The sequence below is a fragment of the Bidens hawaiensis genome, unplaced genomic scaffold, assembly GCF_021521415.1.
Source record: "Bidens hawaiensis isolate Kalapana, Puna unplaced genomic scaffold, B.hawaiensis_p1.1 tig00006968_1, whole genome shotgun sequence".
NCBI lineage: Eukaryota > Viridiplantae > Streptophyta > Magnoliopsida > Asterales > Asteraceae > Bidens > Bidens hawaiensis.
The window spans coordinates 493,572-504,553 of record NW_027491478.1 but is presented as its reverse complement, the minus strand read 5'-3'; the positions used below and the strand labels follow the sequence as shown (position 1 = coordinate 504,553).

At 35.3% G+C, this 10,982-nt stretch overlaps 1 protein-coding gene across 1 annotated transcript; it reads right to left on the bottom strand.

Annotated features, from left to right (window-relative positions):
• Positions 1–1,906: 1,906 nt before the first annotated feature.
• On the bottom strand, positions 1,907–9,851 carry LOC143634048 (uncharacterized). Its single transcript, XM_077102229.1, has 9 exons — positions 8,693–9,851; positions 7,241–8,071; positions 6,540–6,644; positions 5,817–5,969; positions 4,522–4,685; positions 4,144–4,291; positions 2,983–3,105; positions 2,772–2,859; positions 1,907–2,274 (listed from the first exon to the last, which is right to left on the bottom strand). The coding sequence occupies exons 1-9, from the start codon at positions 9,215–9,217 to the stop codon at positions 2,108–2,110; spliced, it is 2,304 nt and encodes a 767-aa protein (XP_076958344.1). The 5' UTR covers positions 9,218–9,851; the 3' UTR covers positions 1,907–2,107.
• Positions 9,852–10,982: the final 1,131 nt, after the last annotated feature.

Below are 10,982 nucleotides of genomic sequence, written 5' to 3'. Positions count from 1 at the left end.
CCCTAAACCCTAAAACCGAAACCCAAAACTCTAAACTCGAAATCATAAAAAGAAAACACAACTTGTAAAAAAAATATTAAATCCTTACTTTTGTGTTAATTTGGTAATTATATGATTTCAATGGTTAATATGAAAGTTAGTTTTTCCAAGGGAGGGGGGTATGATAAGCAACCAGGGGGTACATTTAGCCTAACCCATTTTATATGCTTGACACAAAAGTTTCTTAAGGATGCATACAAAACTGCACATATATAAAAAGTCCTTTCAGTCAAGTTTTGAGCTATATTCGGATTATCAACGCATTCACATTCATAGCATCAGCTTGTTTCTCAAAGAACAGATCAAATTCATGACCGTTTAATCTAATCTCAAACCTGATGCACAAGAGTGATTCCGTGTTAGTTCAATGTATATCTTTGAGTAATATCTAATCTCAAAGATATCACTTCCTAATTTGTAATTTAGCTTAAGTTATTTTAGAAACTTGTCGTGAAAAGTAATATTTTCTTTCTTATTAAATCGGTTGGTACAAACCTTCACTGACAGATTTTTAACGGTGAAAGTCAACTTCTAATCGTATTAAGGGTGAGGAGATTGGGCAATCCATAGACTGGTTCAACTATTCCATGGTAATTATTCAATCGAGACAAGAGACGATACACTTTTTACCCTTTTAATACGTCTTAATGTCCCATGCCTCTCATAGTCTCACTTAGGGGTGTTTGGGTGAGCTTCTAAAAACTGCTTATTTGTTTTCTAAAAAACAATAGCTGTTTGGTAAAGCTTTATTTTACAGTGTGTTCCCGAGTTCATTTAAGAAAAAAAATGCAACGAAAAGAAAATTTTCTCTTCTTATCTTTTCTTTTGGTATCTCCTCTTTTGCTTCAACATATTTTCCTTCTTAATCTTTCCAATTTGGAAAGATACAAATTCTTTTGTTTTACTTATCATTTTCTCTTTCTTCCTCTCCTTTTCTTTCTTTAAATGAAACTCGAGAACAGCTCTTTTAAATTTTCCTTCCTTTTCCTTTCTTAAATGAAACTCAGGAACACAACATATTTTTTCCATCCCTCATTTTCCTTCTCTTTCCTCGGTTAAAGTTTGAAGCTCCCCTTGGTTAATGAGGGGCTTGAAATTCGGGTTTCTAATTAAATAGAAGTCATGGTGATCTAGTTCATCATTTAACTTTTTAACACGAAAACTTGTTAACATTTCGAGATTTGAATAAAGGATCTATAGTTGAAGTCCGCCCCCTCCGTCCGGACTTCGCCCCACAACATGGAAGTCTGTTCCCTCCGTCCGTGCTTCGCCACCTAGACCCAGACCTCAGGTCGTGGAGCACGTTGTCAATGCTATTATATGAGTTTATTGGAAACAAACAAGGACTAAAAAAGTTTAAAGCTTAACCTTCTTCGCCTAACCCCTTAACCTTCAACAAATTCATTCTATAATCAAATTCAACTTTTTGATGTTTACTGTTTCGTTTTAAACCGAATAAAATGTACAATGCACAATGTAAAAAACTAAAAAATGCTGCAGTGAATTCCGGCAGATGCCCAAAAGGTATGTCTATAAAGCATTGTGGTGTGAGCATTATTTATAATATCCAAAAATGATCCTCTAGGGCGGCCTTTACACAGATATGCTATTATAATTTATGGTATGTAGACAGCCTTACCTCTACCCTATAAGGGTACATGCACCGATCAGCCGGTGTCCCGATGATTGAGTGCTATGTGCCTTATGTCCAAGGCTTGATGCAAAACTACTATCGAGCCGGGGGTCTCACCGAAAGCAGCCTCTCTATCCTTATAGGGTAGAGGTAAGGCTGTCTACATCTTACTCTCCTCAGACCCTACCATAGCTTTGCTATTGGTGGGATATACTGAGTACGATGATGATGATGATGATATTATTGCCTACTAAAACGAAAGACAATAATACTTTCGACCCGCAGAGTTACCATCCACACACACATGCGTACCATTAACTTAAATCCGCAAGGGCCACACCATTTTGCTTATAAAAGATTTTGGATGCAGAGGGTTTCGTTTGTTATTTAGGATCCCATTCAGTAATAAACAAATACTTATCAAGGGTAAAATGGTCATTTCACATTGTTACCCGCAGCCATGTTTCTCAGCTTTTGAGAAATTTCTGAAAAAGATGGTCTTTCTGCTGGATCAGCGGACCAGCAGCTTTCCATTAAGGCCTTCCACTCGGGATCGCACCATGTTGGGATTGTTGGACGTAATGAGTTGTTCACGATTCCTCCTATAATATAAGTAGGGAGATTATTACCATAAAAAACCAAAATGTTTTCTTATTAGCACAAAAAGATCCCATAACCCTACTTCTGTATATTAAGGCCCGTAAACTTGTTTAAAATGCACGTATCTGTGACATTAAAAATTAACGCCAGTTACTAGCACAAAAGGTTACATATAAATAAGAAACCTAATGGATTTGACATATTATCGTGTAAAAAAAATTATCATGTGAGCAATAATAAATTACACGTGGAAAGACACTTCGTGACAACTGGTAACAAGTTATTATTTTAAACTTTTTTTTTCACAAGTGTGTGCATAGTTTCACGACTTTTATCATACAACATTTTGTTGTGGGATCTTTTTTTGTGATACTTGAGAGTGTTTGTCAACGGGGTAACATGTCTTGCGAAGTTTTTATAAATACTTAGGTGTCTCAAACATGATTAAAAAATTTATTATATTTCAATAAAACTGAAATTTAATATACGAAGAGCATACCAATAATCGAAGCGCAATGCATATCTCCATAAGGTTCATCACCGGTGAGCAATTCCCACATAACAATCCCGAATGAGTAAACATCAATCTAGATATGAAGAATAAAAGTAAATAGCGGCCTTATGAAAGAAAAGATTTTCAAGTGACAATAACGGGATAAGGGGGGGGGGGGGGGGGGGGGGTCTTAGTAATTTCAGATTTGGCGATGTACCTTTTCCGATACCATGTTACTTTTGCCACTAAGCAGCTCAGGTGCCATCCAGGGTAATGTTCCTCGAACACCTCCAGACACCAAAGTGTGCTGTTTTACCTTCGATAAACCAAGATCACCAATCTACATATATGAAAATAAAAGAATGGATTATATCAAACAGAATTTGCAATCATGTTAGTTCAGACATTTTGGGTAACTGGTCAAACTGGGTTTAGGACAGAAGCGTTCTGGTCAAATTAGACCAACGAGCCACTGAGCCAGCATTTTGTGCTCTCTACTTTTCGAATTTTACAAAACGAAGTAATATCTTTTAATAAATTAAGTTTTAAGCGGTTTCATTTCTAGCTTATTTATAGATTTTGCCATTTTAACCCGTTATTAATTTACCATAAAAATGAGTAATGGCCATCTCGAAAACGATTATAATTACTAAAAGAGGCAATTTCATATATGCCCTTAAAACCTTTGCATAATAAGTAAGCATAATTATCCAACCAAAAAAATAAAATCATATATACCCAATTAAAACACATAGAATTTCATGTTTAGCCATCTCATTAAATACACATTCTAATGTGATTATTACACCCTTCTCCTTACCCTTAAAGAGACATTTGTACCCTAAATCTTTACGATCAAGAAGGATACTTATGTCACTAATATGATTTGGTATATTTGATATTACGTTTACTAAAAGATGCACTTTCACATATACCCTTAGAAAACTTGCATAACATAATCATCCATCCAAAAAGATTTTTGAAACATTTGAAATTTCATAGTTACTCATTTCATTTCATTAAATACAAATCCAAATGCGACTATACCCTTCTTCTCGTTACCCTTCAGATCCCGTACCTGAAGTCTTTACTAACAGGAAGGGTATTTATGTCATAAATATGATTTGGGTATATTTGATATCGTTAAATATCTAGATTATTATCATCACTATTAAATATCTTAGCCCACATGCCCACTATAGGTTTGTTTAGGGATTCTAGTTCCCTATATATCGAGGGTTTGACCTCCACTGTAAACACAATCATCAGATATATTATTCGAGTCTTTTTAGAGATATTACGGTTTTTTGTCAGGTAAATATGAAATTATTCATGTTTTAACTTGATGTATTAAATTAACCCTTAATAAAACCCATACCTTGCATATTGGTCTATGCGGATCCCTCATGTTCACAAGCAGGTTTTCACATTTTAGATCAAAATGCACAATATTCTTTCCATGCAAATATTCCATTCCGAAAGAAGCATCCATAGCAATAATAAGCCTCTTCCGCCGATCAATAGTTCTGTCACCATAAAAATGCAATATGTGGATGTTAGTTTATTTATATAAATTTAAAACAACAAAAAATAAAAACAAAACAAAATCTTGTACTAGAGACCAAAGTCAACGCTTTCTAACGATTACTAGAATTTAAACGTTGCTAAAATGGGATCTTGGAATCTTGCACTAAATTTGAAATTAATAAGAGCCTTTTAAGAAGTATATCATATGGAAAAAAACCGTAACGGGTACCTGTCCTTCTTCTGTAAGAATTGCTTGAGAGATCCATTAACCATGAACTCCGTTACAGTTGCCAACGAGCCATCAGGACCGTCACGAACTATACCATAAAACGCGACCACGTTTGGGTGATGTAACGAGCTTAAAATCAACGCTTCTTTCCAGAAATCTGCAATCTGTATACATAACCTCGATAAATTAATGTTTGATAAGTTTATAATCTCACCAAATAAATAATTTACTCCCATTGAAAAAAAAAATAAAAAACAATAATAATAATAATAATAACAACAATAATAATAATAATAAAAATATAAAAACCAACAAGCATACAAACATACACACGGGATTTAGCTTGTTTTGCATTACTCAACACAACACTACGGGGGTGTTTGTTTTTTCTTCAAACATCTTCAAGGGAGCTAATGTCTGCACGCGCGCAGACATTACCCTTGAAGACTGTTTGTTTTTTTTCTTAAAACAGATCTTAAGTTATCTTCTTTCATCTTAAAAGAAAAGCAAATAAATCTTGCTTAAAACATCTTCGCAAAAAAATCATACTCTTATCCCTTTGAAGCCACCCTCTCATCCACTCCTCCCACCACCGTCCGCCACCACCACCCACCGTACGCCACCACCACCATCCCCCACTGCCACCGTCCACCACCATCCACCGCCACTACCCACCGTCCGCCGCCACTACCCGCATCCACCACCACTACCCATCGTTCGCCACCACCACCACCACCACCATCCATCACAGCCACCACCAATCACCACCGTCCACCACCCACCACAACCGTTCATCACCACCACCACCCACTGTCGGACGCCATCACCGTCAACTACCACCGTCCACCACCCACCAAAACCGTCCATTACCACCACCCACTGTCCACCACCACCATCCATCGCCACTACCCACCGTCCGCCGCCACAATTTTATTATTATATTTTCTATGTAACTTGAATAAATGACTTTTATCTTGTGAGATAAGTTTGACAGTTATGCAGACAGTATCAGCTTATAAAAACAAACAGTCTTATATTTTCAGCTTGCAGATCTTCAGACCACATCTTCAGTTGCAGACATGAAAACAGATGAAATCAGCTTGCAGACAGTTTATGTCTGCAAAAACAAACAGCACCTACATAACGTGGAAATCTTTAACATCATGGTGCATGCCAGTAGGTTGCTTTGGGGAAAAGATTCGACAAATGTTACTAATTTTTATATCATAATCTATAAGTAAATAACCTCACTAAACAAATATTTATTTATCGAAGTTATAATGTGGCAATCATACCAGACGTTCTCGTTCAGACGGTCTCCCAGCAAAACAACTGGCCTTAATTTTTTTGATTGCTACATCAGAACCCTTCCATTTCCCATGATAAACAGCTCCATACGTACCAGATCCTAACTGCTTTACTTCCTCCAGATCATCATTCTTTATAGTCTAATAAAGAATATAAACACAAACAATGTCTAAATTAGTTAAAAATTTCAATCAGTTTATACATTTAGTTGTCATACGCGAGAGGTAACACATGAGTTGGAGGCTTGTGCATAAAAGATGAGAAAAACTGGTATACATGTATTGAATTCGTGTATCTGACTACTAGATTCGTGCTTACCGCAAGTAAAAGTTGGCACGCAAACTTATGGCTAATAACTTAGTTTTTTTAATATTTGTATATATATTTTGTTTTTATTTAATTATAAGCATTTACTAAAATCTGAGGTTTAATTTAAACAACAGAATGAGTCCGTTATCAAGTGAGCCACGAGCCAAGCCGACCCTGGATCAAGGTCCCCTCGTTCACAAATCGAGCAGAGATTTTCCCGAGCATGTCGCAAGCATTTTGAACAGCCCTAACCACGTGGCCGCATAAATGATATTTCATGAAATTATTCCGACACTAACATAAAGGTATAACACACCAAAAATATTTTCTCTCTTATCTTGCTTCGGTTCAGTTCGAACATTAAAGATATATTCTTTTTTAATTTGGGGAAAGAAAAGAACCTGTAAACCCCTAGCAATAGCTTCCTCTTCAGCCTTTGTCGGTTCAATTTTTGTATTATCTCTGGCGTCACTGCCAGATTCTAACTCCAAATCTGCAGGCGTATCCTATAAAATAAAACATGGGTCAAAACTGCTCGTTTTTAGAACGGACTACGACGGGCAAGTCAAGTTATGTTGATATGAAATTGTATTTTGTCCATTTAGGTTGGTTGCATTAAAGATAAACTTCACATGATTTCAACCCGTTTGAGGCATTTCCTATTTAGCCAAAAAAAAATATTCTAACATGATTAATATTTGAAAAATACGTTAAATTGTATAAACTAGTTACTTAATAAAGAAAATTATCCCAAATCTACTTATCTTTGTATAATATATTAAACTAGATACAATAAAAAAATTATACCAAATTAACTTATGTTTATATATTACCAGTGCATTATGATGAAACTAAAGAAGTAAATTATTTTCAAGCAATAACTTTTCAGCTAAAAAATTCAATTCGGTTGGAACCAGTTTATTCGGTTTTTAACCGAAACCAAACAAAATTCTTATTCAGTTATTCAGTTCAGTTACCCGCTTATCTTATTTGGTTCGGTTTTCAGTTACGACCGAGTGTAATCCAAAACCGAATAAACCGAACCGATACTGATAAGTAAACAGCTCAAAACTGCCAACTTTCACCAGAACCATTAACTCACCATCGCGTTTAAGTCTTGCGCAGTCTCTTCTTTAACTTTAGCATCATTCACAGGTTCTGCAGTTGATTGAACAACTTCAGGACTCAATTGAACATGTTCAGGAGTAAGTTGAACCGGGTCAGACGTAACTTGAACCGGTTCAGACGTACGTGGGACAGAGACAGGCACGCTTTGCATCGGTGCAGGCACGAACTGGACCGGTTCAGACATAAGCGGGGCAGATTCAGGCACGTTTTGCATCGGTGCATGCACGAACTGAGCCGGTTCTGACGGCAACTGATGGTGACTCGGATTCTCCACCCCAACTGGAACCCTAGAACCATAATCCATTGCAGTCCTAACAAACCCTAAATTAAACGCGCCATTTTCTTGTTTTGGTGCACCTGATGCTTCAAAACCTGGATGCCCATGAAGTTGACTCTGACCATTTCTCCACAAAACATTTGGATGCACATAACCCGTACCCGCTGCATGATTATGAAACATCTCATTGCCAAACTCGGGCGCGTGACGATGATGAACATAATGATTACCGTCTGGATACACGGTGTGTCCTGTATTAATATTCATGTTATAGAAAGATCCAGGAAGTATGTTTCCAGGATAACCTCCAAAATTTTCTTGTAAATGTTGATCATACGCGTGTTGATTATACGCGGGTTGATGAACGCGATCAAAACCTTTGTCGACAGGATCACCGTAAGGAGAGTGATAATGTGAAGATGGGGAGTATGCAGGACTCCATGGGGACTCCATTTCATTAAACCTATGAGTTGAAGATTGCTGATGTGGAATTCTCACTTGCTGCAAATTAACCGGCAAAGCGTAGGCCTGTAAACGAATGTTCAGTTAATAAATGAATGGATGAACACGTGTTTTTGTTTATTTAATTAAATGAATGAACATGAACAAGTGACTTGTCCACTTACCTTAGTGGATGTTCCTTTCTTTTTATGCGGTTAATAAGCGAGAGAATACGAACGCATTTTTTCTTAATTTAGTTAAACAAACAAATATTAAAAATGCCCCATTCTTTTATTTACACTCGCGTTAATTTATGCTTGCTCATTTACATTTGCTTATATTTGTTCACTTACGCTTGTTTATATTTGTTAAAATGTTCATGTTCGCTTAAATATTCATTCAAATTTACTGTTTACCGATACCGTCTAATACTAATTTGTAATCAATTAGATTTTCATATTTTAAAACCCTTTGTTTGGATAAATTTCTTTAATTTTGAAATGTTTGATGTATTTAATTTGGATATTCGTGTTTACTTTTAACTCGTTCATTTATGTACATTTATGTTTGTTAACTGTGCTTTTATAAATTACCTAACGAACATAAACAAACATGAGCACATTCAATTTCTCAACAAACGAACATGAACAAGAAAATCCATTCGTTCAACCGTTCATTTATTCGATTAAACGTAAACCAACAAAGTACCTCAAAATTCCTCTGGTTATGCACACCTTCATCAACATTAAACTGATTGAAACGCGATTCAACCGACTCCAAATCATCAACCACACCATCATTATGACTATTCAAAGCATCAACATACCTCCTCTCATTATCCCTATCAATAAACCCCACCGAATCATCTTCAGCACCCGAAAACAAAAACAATCTAACGCGCGTAAACCCATCCCCAAACCCTAACTTCTCATACTCCTCAATCATATTCACCACATCATCATCATTCACAACCGATACAAGCGCATCGAGATCCTCATCCGGCTGCTGATATTTCAACACAGTTGCAGATTCATACAACTCCTTCATCTTATTCATCAGTTCGTCAAACCCTATATCCCTCGGAACACTAACAATCCGTGTCTCACCGCCAACATACCGCAGCTTACCGTCCTGTGGACGCGGTAATATGCTGCCGTTAAAGCTACACAGAAACTTCAATCGAGGATTATTATGATCCTCATTCAAATTAGTACCCAAATTAGGGTTTTCCATTTCAACTTATGTATTGTCAAATTGCCAACGGTTCCACCAAATGCATGCGATTAACAACAAAACCCTTCGATAATAATCAAAAATTCGATCAAACAACGAAGGAATTCAACTTTTTAACTAACCAAGTGAAATTTAGGGTTTTCAATTTAAACTTATGTATCGCCAAATTGCCAACGATCCCACCAACTTCATGCTATTATTAACACAACCCTTCAGTAATAATCGGCAATTCGATCAAAAAACAAAAGAATTTAACTTTTTAACTAATCAAGTGAAATTTAGGGCTTTCCATTTCACCTTGTGTATCAGCAAATTGCCAACGAATCCACCAAATTCATGCAATTACCAACATAACCCTTCAATAAAATCCACAATTCGATCAAACAACGAAGGAATTGAAGAATCAAGTGAAAATTAGGGTTTATGGGTTTCTGGTTACTTACGTTGACAATTAGGGGAATTGATGAGTGAATTTGTGACGAGAAGTGTGCGGATGGATTAGTAAAGATTTGGATTAAGATTGAAGCAGAAATTTGAGTGATTTAAAGAGCAAAATTAGGGATTTTTATGGGGTGATGAATGTGTTCTAAAGTTTAGTCTGCATACTGGTATAATAATATTATTATTATAATAAGCATCTATTTATGGCATATTCGATGAACACACACATGATTTAAATTTAAATCAGGGATAATTAATTATATGCAGTATTAGGAATATAGTGATGACGCTAAAAAAATTTAGCGATGATCCTATTTTAAAATGTTGTACTATTTATTTTAGACGGTAAACGAGCCGAATAAGCTCTTGTTTATATTTGCTTGTTAAGTTTTTATTGGACAGGCGAACACGAACAACTAACGAAATGAATTTTCTTGTTCATGTTCGTTCGTTAAGTGAATGGACCTGTTCGTGGCCGGTTTACTAACATAAATGAACGAAACAAAGTGTTTTCATTTGATTTTGCTAACAAGAATGGTTAGTGTCAATAGTTCGGTTTAACTACCAAGTTTACGTTGGTGTTTTATAACGTTCATATTCATATGTTAATTTTACATATAAATTATTCTCACAAACAAACATATATTTTTGTTTTATAGTTAATAAATGTGCTTTAATATCTACGATATGATTAGAAAAATCATTAAAAGGTATTAAAAACCTTTATCGAACATGCAGAATCAAACAAACATTAATGAGCATAATTTGATGTAAACGAACACATGATCAAATGTTCACGAACATAGTTGAATGACCATGGCCTATGTTTGTGTTCGTTTATTTTGTTAATCGGGCGAAAATTCTTGTTCATGTAATGAACTAACCTTAAAAATATTACTCACGAGAATTCGTCGAACATTCGGCTCATTACAACCCCAACGGTGATAATAATGTTGTTAGCTTTTTTGTAATATTTTTGTATTCGGTTAATAAGATAAAATGATAGTTGTGGATTAGTTTGTTGTTTATTAATCAAAGGAATGGAAGTTGTGTGTTTCGTGAAGCATAAGAGTAAATAGCATTTACATTCCATACTCCATCTCCACCCCTATAAATTAATTAAAATCATATTTTATTGAATTTATTTATTAATTAATAAAAAGACTATCACATTCAATTTTCTTTGTTTATACTTATTCAATTAAATAATATTTGTATATTCTTTTTTTTGGTTATTTTTCTTCTTCTTATTCAACTAACATCCACCTCAAAAATAATATAAAAAGATATGAGAGAAAAACACGGATAATGTTATAATATTAGC